General features: G+C 42.9%; 1 protein-coding gene across 3 annotated transcripts in view; it reads left to right on the top strand.

The window, feature by feature from the left end:
* The window catches only part of CMTR1 (cap methyltransferase 1), a 55,556-nt gene that overhangs the window by 13,907 nt on the left and 27,605 nt on the right, over positions 1 to 14,044 (top strand). For all 3 annotated transcript variants that reach the window (XM_008541227.2, XM_070584524.1, XM_070584525.1), the window contains exons 3-8: positions 3,657 to 3,808; positions 5,348 to 5,506; positions 8,132 to 8,224; positions 9,663 to 9,734; positions 10,863 to 10,957; positions 11,074 to 11,146. In XM_008541227.2, the coding sequence (XP_008539449.1) occupies positions 3,657 to 3,808; positions 5,348 to 5,506; positions 8,132 to 8,224; positions 9,663 to 9,734; positions 10,863 to 10,957; positions 11,074 to 11,146 (644 nt within the window). The remainder of the gene's footprint in view (positions 1 to 3,656; positions 3,809 to 5,347; positions 5,507 to 8,131; positions 8,225 to 9,662; positions 9,735 to 10,862; positions 10,958 to 11,073; positions 11,147 to 14,044) is intronic.

Raw genomic sequence — 14,044 nt, forward strand, 5'->3', positions numbered from 1 at the left:
TTTTTTTTGAACAAGCTCTCTGCTCCTTTTGCCTTCTCTTCTCCCTCTTGAATACCTATAATCCTTATGTTTCTTTTCCTAATTGGGGTGGATATTTCTTGAAGAATTTCTTCGTTTTTTTTAAATGTTCTCTCTCCTTCTCCACCTGAAGCATTTCTATATTTCTATCCTCTAACTCACTAATTCTGTCCTCCATAACATCAGCTCTATTTTTTATGGGTTCTAGATTATTTTTTATCTCATTAATTTTTTTTTTCCATAACCAGAATTTGTTTGGGTTTTTTTTAGAGTTTCAGTCTCTTTGGTGAAGTATTCTTTCTGCTCATTAATTTTATTCCTTAGCTCATGGAACTGTCTTTCTGAGTTTTCTTGTAACTCATTGAGTTTCTTTATGATAACTATTTTGAATTCTCTTTCATTTAGATTGTAAATTTCTGTTAGTTCAGGATTGGTTTCTGGAGACTTGTCATTTTCCTTCTGCTCTGATGTGTTAATGTAGTTCTTCATGGTGTTTGATGAAGTGATCCTTTACTGGTGCATTTGTGGTAGTATCAGGGGACAGATTCCACCTGCCCCTGCTGTGTCTTGGGGCCAGGAGCTGTGTTTTCTGATCCTGCCCCATCTACTGGAAGTTGTGCTGGTGGGGCTTCTCTGTGTTTGCATGCTGGCCACAGCTGCTTGGCCAGTCATGCACGCACGCACAATTGAGGCCTCTGTGCTCCGCCAGCGGATTGTTCTGCTCTGGGACCACTGTGCTCGGCCAAGGACTGACCGAGCTGGTGCAGTAGGTGGGAAAAGAGGGGCACTTCTTTTCATGCTTGGGCTGGCTCTGTGCTTGCAGGCGGCTCAGCTGAGCTGCTGTGCTTGGTGGGGACTCCTTCACAGGAACTAAGTCGTGCCACTCAGTGGGGAGTATTCCCACGGGCAGGGCTTTCATGGCACAGTGGGTGCTCCCACAGGCTGGCCTACAACTCCAAAAGCATTTGTGCAGGTCCTGGTGCTCTCGCCTCCTCTTACAGTCATGCTGGCCACTGTGTGAGTACCCACGACCTAGATCACTGCTCCCGGGGAGGGGAAGGGGTGCACTCAACCTAGTTCCAAAGCTTCCCAGGGATCCACTCCACCCACCTTCAGATGCATGGCTGCATGGATCTCTCAAATGTCCTATTGTGCTGTGCAGGGAATCCTCTGCTGGTTAATGAGTGTCCACGTAGTTGTAACTTAGAGGGGAGAGACAAAGGGAACAATTCATTCTGCCACGATGCTGATGTCACTCTCTATCCTTATACTTCTGAGGGGTGTGAAAATCTTGCACTACTTGTGTGAGGTATTGTAAGAGGAAATATCTTAAGGAGCTGTACACTCAGTAGGTTCTTAGCAAAGATGACAACTGGGTAACAGTTCTTGAAATTCGCTACAGTGAGCATTGAATTAATTTCTATTGAGTAAAAAGCTTCTGTCCAGATGTTGGAGATAGAAAGTTGACTGTGACACAGTTCCTGCTTTCTAGGAGTGACCCTGTCCAGTGAGGTGGCATGTGACGATAACTGGCTCTCAGGCAGTGTGATGAGTGCTCTGCTGATATTGTGAATACTTGTGCTTCTGGAGCACAGTGGAAAGGAGAATTAGGTCAGGGTGCTGGGAAAGGCTTCGCTCTTCTCAAATGTCAACCCTTAGCGATTTTGTGTTCTTGGAGCGAAATGGATGGATCAGTGCAGAAAGGCTTTAGAATTCTGATGTAATCCTCAAGTTATGAATATCAGAATGGTGATCATCTTGGGCATAATAGGAATTGTTTTACATCGCTGCCCTTTGTGCCTTTCCTCAAGCAGCCAAGCTTTGACTCAGCATCTCTTCTTGGGGACTTCCTTTCTTCCTTAAAGGAATTGGACCACATTGCTAAGTCATTTTTTTAATGTTTATTTTAAGTTTTAGTAGATAATATATTCACATGATTCTTAAATCAAAAAATATGAAAATATAGCCAGCATAAACTCTAGTGATATAAAAATGTAAATCAAATTTCACTTCTTTCACTTTCACTTATTCCAGGCAATCATTTGGTGTTGTCTCCATGCCTCAACCCCACATGTGAGGATCATCACTTCTCTTGGTCTTCTTGTATATCTTTCCTTCCAAACACCCTTTTGGCAATTACAATAAATAAAAATATATATTCTTACTTTCTCTCTTTAGTGCACAAGAGTTAGAATGCCATTCTTATGCATATGGGCTAGCTCTCCTGTTATTCATTTGACAGCGTGTCTTGGTGATCTATCCATTTCAGTATATAGAGCAGCACTTCCCAGGTGTTCTTGGCACCCTTTGTGTTGTCTTAACTTTTTTCACCATGACCCTAGGCCAAAAGAAATACCTGACAGTTCAGTTTATTAAGTATTTAGGTCTAAATAGCAAGCATTCGTATCTTGAAATCTAATACATGTTTGAAAGAATAGTACACATAAATTGAAAACAATTTTTATTTTATTCTTAAGCACAATTAACTTATTAATGAGATGTGTATGCTGTTGAGCACAGTACAGCTTTAAGCCTCAGGATCGGATGGGACACCACCACTCTCATTTCCTGTTCTACATTCCTCCTGGCTTGCAGTTTATACCATTTTCAGTGGGAATATGCAGAAATTGTTGACCAGATTTCTGAGATATAGTCTATTTCCAGATTTGGGTGGCTTTGCCTGAGAAACTACGTGAATAAAATTACACTGGATTGAAATAGCTTTCAATTTAAGAGATTCATGTATCTATAAAGGAGAGAGAAAGAGCCAATCACAGTGAATATCTAGACCGTGGATCATCCCCCTTTTGGCCAAGAGACAGGTACTGCATTACTTTTGGCAGCTGCTAAAGTGGTTCTTATTTGAAGTCCTTTGGCAACAAGGTTGTTGACCATGAAGATAATGGCTTAGCTCACTCAGGCAGCAGCTCCCTCCTGGAGTATTTAGATGCAACTCCTCTACTCTCCACCTCAGTTGGTACTGCTGCCTAAGCATCTCCCCTCTTTCCTGTTTTCCTCTCTTTCCTCCTCTTCCTTCTCTTTTCTTTCTTTCCCTACCCCTTCTTCCACTTCTTCCCCTTTGAGCCAGCTCTTCTCTGGAGCTGTGTTATAGACCCACCCTCTCACCTATAAGTTTGAAGGACTGAAAACAGAGGAAACTAGGAGATTAATCAATCGGAAATTGTTAGTCCAATGATAGGATTGTTGAAAATGGAACCAGGCGCCAGTGTTTGGAATGATGTTCAAGTAATAAACAGCAGCAGCAAAAATAACAATCATCTTCAATAAATACATTTTATATTTGACAATATACTTTCAAATACGTTATTTCATTTAATCTTCAAGCAACCCCATGAGGTAGGTGTAACCATCCCTGTTTTATAGGGAAAGAAATTGAAAGAATGAGAAAGGAAAACTGATATTGTTGAGCTCCTATTGTGTATCAAGTACCATTGGGAACTTTCAGTGACTTGCCCAAGATTATGCAGTGAGAAGTAGAGAATACATTTGACCCTGGGTCATTTTGTCAACTTTATATGTGCAAGGCATATACTTAACACTACTAGTTGAATAAATGAAACTTAGAGGCTATTTTGTGCCATAAACTCACCTAAGTATTTTCCTTTTTTCTGTTCCAGCATCTGCCACAAGCCTAAGTGGATCTGACAGCGAGACTGAGGGGAAGCAGCGTAGCTCTGACTCTTTCGATGATGCATTCAAAGCAGACTCCCTTGTGGAGGGAACTTCCTCTCGCTATTCTATGTATAATAGTGTCTCCCAGAAGCTTATGGTATGTCAGCACTTGGGTTGTGTTTCTAAGCTCCACTAGCAGAGTGAGAGAAGGGAAACTGTATTGGTATGAAAAGAAGAAAAGCTAGGGGGTGAATTTTTCCTCTGCTTTTTCAGCTACTGAACTTTAGTAGAGAGAGTGTGGCTGCCTTCTTGATAGACATATCTATCACATTGGACTCATTCATAGGAAATGGCTGCTCAGGCTGCTTCTCCTGTCCTGTCCAGAGCTGGATCACTCTTTGGTCTGCTTAGTGATGAATTCTTATTATGAGCACATGTGAACATACTTCCCTACACATGGATGTGTGTCAGTGGGTAAAGAGGCTTCATGCTGTGAATTTTTGTTCTAGTGAGTGATCTCAGAAAAAATGACTAAAATTCTGCCCACCCCCGGATGCCTAAAATAAATGAGAGTAGTACAGTCTTCTGTGTTATTTCCAAAAGAAGGCACAATTCTTCTTCCAAACTTCCATACCCTGTTGATATGCCATAAGAAGGAAAGTAAATAGGAAGACCTACTCACTTTCCTCATCAAACTTTAGTGTATGTACATAGGTTAGGGAAATCCAAGTTTGCCTTCCGTCTGGCTTCAGGAATATTATAGTTGACTTCTCCATTTTCTGTTGGATTTATTTGAGAATGAGAACTGCCACTTCTTAAGTCATAGTCAGGATTCTAGTTTCAGGGCCACAAACTTTGGGGAAGTAGAAGACGGAGAGGTTTGTGACTCACTCAGCCTCTTTGACCTGGGGGAAGGATTTATGTCCATTGTAGGAATTCCATGCAGCTCTTGAGCTGGTAATGCCCTTCCCAAAAGCAATATAGACCCTCTAGGGGGACGTAGATCTCCTCAAGGTTGCAGTTCTTTTATTAGGGAAGGGTCTGTGGGGTTTGGAATTTGGGTCTCTGATTTTTGGAGTGTGCTACTTGGGCCTATGACTCTAGAGTTTAGTGTAAGCTTATAGACGGTTGTGACATTTAAAAAAATATTTCTGTCCAGCATTTTATAGTACCTTCCATAGCTCAGTTTTACATGGAGTGATTTTTCATTTTATCTCTTAGTTGAGCAGGCTTCTACAAGCCCTCATTGTCCTTGCCTAATAAGACTGTTTGACTGGTTGAGGGTAAGGTAGAAGTTGCTGCTTAAAGCGGTTCCATTTTAAATTATGTTCTCCATCATCTCTACTCTAGATCTACTTCTCACTTAATCAGACAAATTAGCTAGAAGGGTGGTTGTGCAAATGTCCCATGAGATTCATTAAGTACTCTTGGTGCTTTTAATTACAGCTATGAGGTCCCTTCTTATTTATCCAGCTTCTGGTTGCCCTAGATTCTCGCCTCCAGGATAGACAGCCGCTGGGGCCACAGTTAAACTGTGGTTATTTATTTCTACTTCTTTTCTCCATTAGGCTAGAAGGAAAACTTTAGACCTTACTGATCTACATTTCTCAGGGGTTAACACAATGTCTGGCACATGATAGGGGCTAAATAAATGTCTGCTTATTTATATAAATTCTTCATTACTTCTCTTTTTCAGGCCAAGATGGGCTTCAAGGAAGGTGAAGGATTGGGTAAATACAGCCAGGGTCGGAAAGACATCGTTGAGGCCTCTAATCAGAAGGGTCGAAGAGGTTTGGGTCTGACTCTGCAAGGCTTTGACCAAGAGCTGAACGTAGATTGGCGAAGTGAGCCAGAGGTAACTGGTGTGGGGAGGAGGAGACAGGAAAGCCACTTGTGTTTTTGGATGCGTGGCTTTAAGTAATCATATTAACAAACTAAAAGTCTGCAGAAGCAGTATGATCAGGGTGGTTAGTGGGGATTGGAACTAGTTTCTTACATGGAAGGTAGTGGAGATGTCCAGAATGGAAAACAGAAGACTGGAGGAGATGTGATAAGATGTAGATTTGTTTCCTGTTGCTTCATATAGGACTATGTAAGACCAATGAGTAGAAGATGCTGGAAGGCAGAGTTTGACTCCACAAAGAAGTTTAATAAATAAATACAGCTTTCCACTAGTGATTAAGATACCTCACAAGGTAGTGAGCTCCCTCAGCTGAAAGGATTCAAGTGGGCTGAATGAGGACCCACCCTCTGACTATGTGAGTGACTGACGGGATAAGGTGCCCTTTAAGGTCCTTAAACCTCCACAGGTTTATGACATCCCAGTTGTAAATAGGTGTTTGTTTATGCCATATTGCTTTTCTGTTCTGGGTTTAGTTTGATTATCTACTTGGGCACCAGTTTGTTTTAACCCCGAATACCCAAAAAGACTCTTGTCCCTTTCCATGGCACAGATAATGTTGAGATTTTATTTTTATTCATTTATTTATGTCATACCTTATTCCACAAAGGATTTGAAGTAGGTATAATAAAAACACCTAAAAATAATGGTGAAATATTACAGTTACAGAGTCAAAACTGGAGAAAATAGAATACAAATGTCTAGCCTTCTACCTAGTTGCTACAGTTGAGCTTTAGATGTGGCTCTGAACTGTGGAAAGTTGATACTTTGTCTCTTTGATGTTCCAGTTCAGGAAAGAACTCCATGAACCTGCACATGATAAAAGTCTAATAAGTCTTCGGAGTAAGATGCTGACAAGCTAGGAGCTAATGGGTTCTGGGGATGGTCCTGCTGTGTTGCCTTGTAGTTGTCAAGAGAGGAGACCAGCAGAATAGCAGATGAGACAGTGCAGAATAGGGCAAGTGTCTGTAATTGGGTGCTAGATGCAGATTTTCACCTTAGAAATACTTGGTGCTTTCCATATCCTCATTTGTGTGAAAACAAGTAGAGTCCCAGTCCTCTCAGTGGGGCAGAATTAAAACTAACATTACCAACATGAAATCTGAAATTTGCCCATGAAATCTCTGTTTTTAATGGGGACAGTCTGTTGAAATTCCTTTTGGAGGCAAAACTATCCTAATTACCTTTTACCATAATTCAATTCTTTTCTTACAAAAGATGCCCTATGTTTCGGTTAAGACTTTGGTTCAACTGTAGTTGGTGGCCACTTCTTTAAGGTATATGAGTTTGGGTGGCCTGAGCTGAATATTCAGTTTCTGGAGTCACTGCAGGGAAAGTGCTCATTGGCTCCTACAGCCCAGGAATGTAGAGTGCAAGGTTTGACCTTTCAGACAAAGTCCACTTTGCAGGTAGCCTAAATGTTCAGATGTCCATGGGGAGATTGAGTCTGCTTTTTCTCTTCAAAGGGGCATCCAAAGTGTATATGAGCTGTTTTTTTCCTAGAGTTTATAATTTGCAACTATTTATGCTTAAAGGTGATGGATTTGACCAGGGGAGATGCGTGATTCCCTGCCAGATTCATTGACAAAAGGCTTCAGTAATTTTTCTTTTAAACTTTCTGTGTTGATGGTGGTTGGCTTGCCCTCAAGACCTTGCATTGTGTTACCATTTTATGCCTTTCAGAGCATGTAATATTACCTTTAATCATATTGCTTCAGTTTGCAATGGTGAATCTCTTCTCCACACTTGCTTGGGAGGCAGTGTGTGAAGCTGCCATGCAGGTTAGCCACCTGTTTAGGTTTTATAATCCACATCTTCTCTAACCCAGTGAACTTAGCCCTAGCTGCACATTAGAATCATCTGGGGACTTCTGAAAAGTCCGCATACTTTTAACATTTTGGTCTGAGGGTCCCCACCTCAGACCAAGAGAATAATATACTCTGAGGTAGAGCCCAGGCATCAGTACTTTTTAGAAGGACTGCAGATGACCTAATGTGTAGCCAGGATGAAAACCACTGTTTTAGCTTGATAAAGTAATTGAAAAATTAAGAAGCAGCAGCATTAGAGATGCCAGTTTCTACTCTGGCTTGGAATGAACAGGCGAAGAATCCTGTTTATTTCGTGAATAACACCTTGAAAGGCATCAGAAGGTGAGACTCACTGCCATTGAGTCTTCCTGATGTAATTACCTTATCATAGACTTATATGCCATGCGTACTTGTCTGTGTACACACTGCTCTGATTGTGGGCCCCTTGCATCAAGGACCATGTCTTTTAAACTCTGCATTCTGAGCACTTAGCCCATAGTAGGTATTCATCAAATAATATTGGAACAAATGAAAGAAACCTTGGTTTGGGAAGTTCCTGAGTGTTCAAACCAGAATTGGAGCTGGCCTTCAGAAGTGAAACTTAAGAATTCTGGCTCTCAGTTCTCATATCTGACCACTGCATTTAGCCTCAGCTTCCTGGACCCTTCTCACTCTGAGTCTCTCTTGATTGTTTTGGGGAAGCCCTGGTGGTTTGGGGCCTAGCCCTCAGGGTCTGTCTTACTTGACTTATTTGCCTCTCTTTTGTTTGTAGCCCAGTGCCTGTGAGCAGGTGTCATGGTTCCCAGAATGTACCACTGAAATTCCTGACACTCAGGAAATGAGCGATTGGATGGTTGTGGGAAAGGTAGGATTTCAGGATAATGTACCCTGAATTCTTGGCACTTAGCTCCTGACTTTCTCCTCTTCAAGTCCGGTATATATGTATGTATACTCACAGTTTAAGAACATTATGAATCTGACCCTTCGGGCAGGAATAAAGCTGCGTCAAGAGAATGTGTCAGGGCCTTACAGATATGCCACTGGGGAGATGTGGCAGACAGGATTTTATTCTGCTAGTCATTTAACTTGCAAGGCAGTACAAAATGCCAAATGTCTGTCTTCCTCATGAATGCTTTTTTAGAGTAGCTTATTTTACATCTGTGTATATTCCAGTCACTCCTTGGTACTGTTCCAGGTAGGTGAAAAGATACTGTCCCTGTCCTCAGAAAGTAATGAGGGAGTTGATACAGAGGAAATTTGCTAATCTCCTTCTGGAAAATTGTAAGAATAGAGTAGATAACTATCAAATCAGTGTGGACTAGAGAGCAGTTCTCAAAGTGTAAGGGCCGCCGGGGATCTCCAAGACCCTTTTGGGGGGGTCTACAAGGTCAAAGTTATTTTCATAATGATATTGAAAACTTGTTTGCCTTTTTCACTCTCATTCTCTCACAAATGACCGGTGGAGTTTTCTAGAGGCTATGACATGCAATATCACAGCCAGTTGAATGGAAACACAGAGAGCAGAATATAGCTATCTTCTGTTAAGCCAGATATTAAAGATTTGCAAAGATGGAAAACAGTGCCACTCTTCTCACTAAATTTTTTTAAATATAGTTATTTTTCATTAAAATGTTACTTACGTTAACATAACATATTCTTTTAACTGAGTTAATATTTTAAAATTCTTAGTTTTAATATCTAATAATAGATAACAGATATCAATATACACTCCACATAAAGAAAAGCTCTTTTGGGTCCTCGGTGATTCTGAGGAGTGTAGAACCTGAGGACACCAAGTTTGAGCATCATTGGTTTAGACCTAGCCTCATTCAGACATAGGGTTGGACTTGACATCCCTGTGAGGCTCCCTTGAGCCCTTGTTTCTGTGATGCTACCAGTTCCTAGTGTTCTGCATTCATACTCATCAAAGAGCAAGAGGCTTCCTGGTTGAAGGACAGGCTTCTGTCATTTGGGGAAGTCCCCACCCTTCTGCCTCCACGCTCTAGGGGTAGACCAGCTTGAATGTCTCCTTCCTGTTTGCTTTTCTCAGCCCCAGTATTCATGAGTCTTGTATCCATATGGTGCTCTAGTCAGAGCACACGGGGGGCTGCTTCATCTCAGAGCCATCTGGAGTATAGCCAGAAGGATTGAGGATTTTCTCTTTCCTTCCCTCAGGGCTTGATGTTCCTTGGCGGGGACTCAAGCTCCTTCTTGCTCTACTCACTTGGAACCCTAGTGTTTCCATTCATGCCCCCAAATGTAGTTGCACGTGGTCATTATCTGTTGTTTTCTTCTCCCTGTAGAGAAAGATGGTTGTTGAAGATGAAGCAGAGTTTTGTGGGGAAGAACTGCTCCGCAGTGTGCTGCAGTGTAAGGTGAGGCCTTCTGGCTAGAGCTGGAGGTGAAAACCCTGTGTGCTGGGCTTTTCCAGTTCTTTTCAGTCAGTTACGGGAGAGTGAAGTTTAGCTAAGATTTTTCCTGGAGGTCAGATGTATAGTTTGCTACATTTCTCCAAGGTGTCCTTTTTCCTGGTGACTGTCCCACCTTGTAGTGTTGTGCTATCCCTGTAGTCAGTAGCCAGGAAAGGATCCACTTAACCTCAGTGAGTCGGCTCGTTGTAATCCTGAGAGGGCTTCATGTAGTGAAAGGTTTGGAATCATTCTTTAGCATCAGGTAGACCTGAATTCAAATCCTAGTTTTGTAACTTTTTTGCTATGTGACCTTGGGCTAGTTGCTTTAGCTTTTCTGAGATTGAGTTTCCTCGTCTATAAAATGGAGAAAATACTTCCCAGGGTTGTTGTGAGAATCAAATGAAACAGCGGGTGTGAAGCTCTTAACATGCTGGGTGAATGTTAGCCTCCCCTTGATATCTTTTGGCCTGATTTGGGTCAGGAGGTGCATTGCCTGGGGCAGAATAAGCCAAGGAAACTCTGAGGCGGAAGTGGTTAGAGAAGCAGGACCAGACCAGGCTCACAGAGCTTATTTTTTGGCAGGCAGAGGGTTGGGAATATCCTTTAGGTGACTGGAACTCAGGAGAAGTGAGGCTTTCTTTTTTCAGGGAGAAAATTGGAGAAAGGAGAAGGGATCCCTACTGTGTGCTAGGTGCCATCAGAATACCCTAGCCTTGTTTGCCCTCTGTCTGAGTGAGCCTTAGTATCAGAACTCGGGTCCCTTGGAGAGTTGCTGCTGGAGTGGAGAAACAAATTTGCTATGAAGATTAGCAATGCCAATCTGTGCATAAGCACAGGGGCCATTTATTAACCACTTACTATGTGTCAGGGACATGTTTACATTTTGTTTTTTACCATTTTGCAGGCGAGGTAGTTGAGGGTCAGAGTAATTGAGCATCTTGTCTGGGGTCACACATCCGGTCATTTCAGAACTGGGACACAGCGGAGCCTGGCTCTTCAGAGGGCTGTGAGTCGGGCTCCACAAGCTCTTAAGACCCTTGTCCCATCCTGGAGGGTGATGCTTACCTTGAGGTTCTGATTCTCTCTGGGCAGAGTGTGTTTGATGTCCTGGATGGGGAGGAGATGCGGCGAGCTCGGACCCGGGCCAATCCTTACGAGATGATCCGAGGAGTCTTCTTTCTAAATAGGTTTGCTGACATCACCCTCCCCTCCCCTGACATGTACTGTTCCGCTTTTTCCTTTGAGCCTCAGCTTTCCATATGTCTGGTACTGAGTTGCGCTCTTCTGTCTTGCTTTGTTGCAGGGCAGCAATGAAGATGGCTAACATGGATTTTGTGTTTGATCGCATGTTTACAAATCCACGGGACTCTTATGGGGTGAGAACAAGATTCTGCTTCTGAATTCATAGTGCTAAATGGGCTTAAGCTTCAGTGGCTCAGAAATTGCTGTTTGTGCAATGCTAGTTTTCCTGCTGTGTGATAGAGATATATTTTGTGATAGAGAGATATTTTGCTTTGAGTTCCTCAGACAGGATCCCATAGTGCTGCTTATGGTCCCAGAAGTGCCCCAAGAAGCAGTTGTCTCTAGGGCTTCAGGCCCAGAGTCCCAGTCCTTGCCTCTGCAGATCCTGCTGCTCACTCCACGTGGAGGTGGGCAGGGCTTGCAGAATTGCGAAAGGACATTCCTGGGCAAAATCAGCAGCTCTGACATCTATAGGCCTAGGCAGCAGGGAGGTGAGGCCGTGAGTTAGAGCATGAGCTTTCCTTCTGCTTTAATTAAACATGTATTTATCCAGCCCTGACTTTGTGCCAGGCACAGTATGAGGCACCAGGAATATAATTTTGAATGAGATAGATGTGATCCCTTCCCCCATGGTGCTTAGGTTCTGGACATTCTAGTGGACTTGAGAGCTGGTAAAGGTGCAGGGTTGGGATGTTTGTAAAGCCTTTCTGTGCTCCTTGGTGTATGAAGGCCAGTTGCCACCAGGGACACTTAGCCTGCTGCCTTCCTACTGGATGAGGTAGAGTATAAGGGTGAGTATGTAGTCCTAACAGTGACTTTATTTTCCAAATCGAAACTTGTCATGTTATCTGATTTGGGTGCTGTTTCTGGAATGAGAGGGGAGTGCTCTGGGAAATGTTTGAGTGTTGAATGAAAGGGAGGCATCGGGGTCCTTTCACTGGTCTATTTAAAATCTGTCTCATGTGTGAGAATCCAGGCTGTGTTGTTCAGTGGGGGTCGGTGCAGGGAGTGCAGCACTTCCATCACAGGTGGTGTCACTTCAGTTCATACCTTCTTTGGGTCTCAGCTGCCTCATCTCTGGAATTAGCCCTACTGACCTACCAGAGGGCTGGGGTAGGACCAAATGGCTCTTAAGATTTGTTCCAGCTCTAAGATCTGTGATTTCAGATGTGGCCACTTTCCCTTTCTGCCTCTGAACGAGCCTTGTGTGGGATCATAATTATCAGGCTTTAGCCCTTCTCAAGAAGTGGTAGAGGAAGATGATTTTCTGCTCTGCTACACCACATTTCTCTGAACACAGGCCCTCCATAATGAGAGAGAAAGAAAAAAGGAAATTGCATGCTAACATTCCCTTCAGGATTTCAAAGCATTTTTACCCAGTCCTAGGAAGTTAGTTCTCTTTGATAGTGAAGGGGCCAGGAGCCAGCTGTTCCCAAACCTGTTTTTGCTTCACTCACCCTCCTTCCACTAGGCCCCCCTGATTATCTACCGGCTTAAGAAACTTATTTTCCAAGTTCTTTAACGTTTCAGCTTCACCTGCCTAACTGCTTTCTCCATGTTGGCAAAACTGGCGTGTAGACCCCTCCAGCATTTCGTCATTTCTCTCTCCTAGGTCTCCCTCCCCATTTTCCAGAACCAGCAGGCAGCACAAAAGGGCTCTTGGAATTAGTGTCTTGAGAAAATTAGGTTGATATAATGTTGATTTAATTTTCTGAGCTCCAAATGATTTCCTTTAAATCCCCGCCTGGCAGAGGAGCTCTGTTAAGCTGATGGGAAATCACAGCGTCATTGTGGTCTTTTGAATGTAAACGCCTCCAGCAGCTGGTATCTGGTTACTGTCTTTTGCTGTCATGAAAATGAAGTAGGCACCAGGGTAGTACCATTCAGGTTGAGGGTGGAGATGTTGGTTATGGAGGAAAAGGCAGTGATGTTTGTAACGCTTCAGGCAGCTTCTTGACCTGAATTGATTGTTAGTGGCCATGGAGAATTGCCCTTTCAGGGTTGTTTCTCTAAACTCCACTATAAAAAGTGATTTCTCTCCAGCCCGTAGAGTTTTCTTCCCTCTTTTCATCTCTGTTTTCTTCTTCGGGCCAGAGTGACAGCCAAGCCCAACAGGCTTGGTATGTTTTTCAGGCAAACAGACACCCTAGAGCAGTCCCCAGCAGAGGTGAGAGTGGCTGAAGCCCCAGGCACACACCTGGATTTGCTAGGGTCTCAGTGGCTCTTGGCTCAGGCAAATTATAGAATAAGAACACAGAGAACTTGAAGCTTGGGGAATTGTGTAGAGGTGGGAGGTGGGAAGTGGGTGCGGAGGGACTCTGAGGTGATTCAGTGAGTTTCTCCTTTTACCACAATGCAGCTCATGGTCAAAGGAGAAAGACTAGGGTAGGGAAATAAAGAAATTGTAAACAAGAATTGGAAGAGGCAAGGGAAAGAAGAAAATTCAGATTCTTTGGGTAAATGGAAGCATATTATAGACCATAAACATTACGTGAGGGATTTATGTGCCTGGGGATATTGTTGAAGTAGGAAAACATTGTCTGTGAAGCATAACAGGAGACAAACACTGAATATAGATCCTTAAGTTTCAGCGCTGTCTTAGAGGACATAGACAACACTTAGAAAATGCCCACTGAGTGTAGAGTACCGCACTAGGCATTGGAGGGTGAAAAAGATAGAAAAGGACAAGAGTTTTGACTCCAAGGAAATTGATCTAGTTAGTTGAATATAGTATCATCTTTTGTTTGTTTAGTGTTTTACAGTTTATAAAGAACTTTGACATAGTGGTACTTTATTTAATCCTACAACAGCCTTAAGAAATAACCTGCATTAGGCTCAATTTACAGTTGCGGAAGCTTGAGCTTAAAGACGTAAATTGTTTGCTTGCCCTTGACTGCACAGCCAGTAAGTGGCAGAGGTGAGAAGCCCAGCTGTTGTTTCTATGAAAAAACCTTCTGGCCATGGCCACGTGAGGGCCACACATCTTGAAATCACAGAATGAAATCACATTTATGCTCTCTTTTTGGAAGTGA

Source organism: Equus przewalskii, chromosome 19, assembly GCF_037783145.1.
Source record: "Equus przewalskii isolate Varuska chromosome 19, EquPr2, whole genome shotgun sequence".
NCBI lineage: Eukaryota > Metazoa > Chordata > Mammalia > Perissodactyla > Equidae > Equus > Equus przewalskii.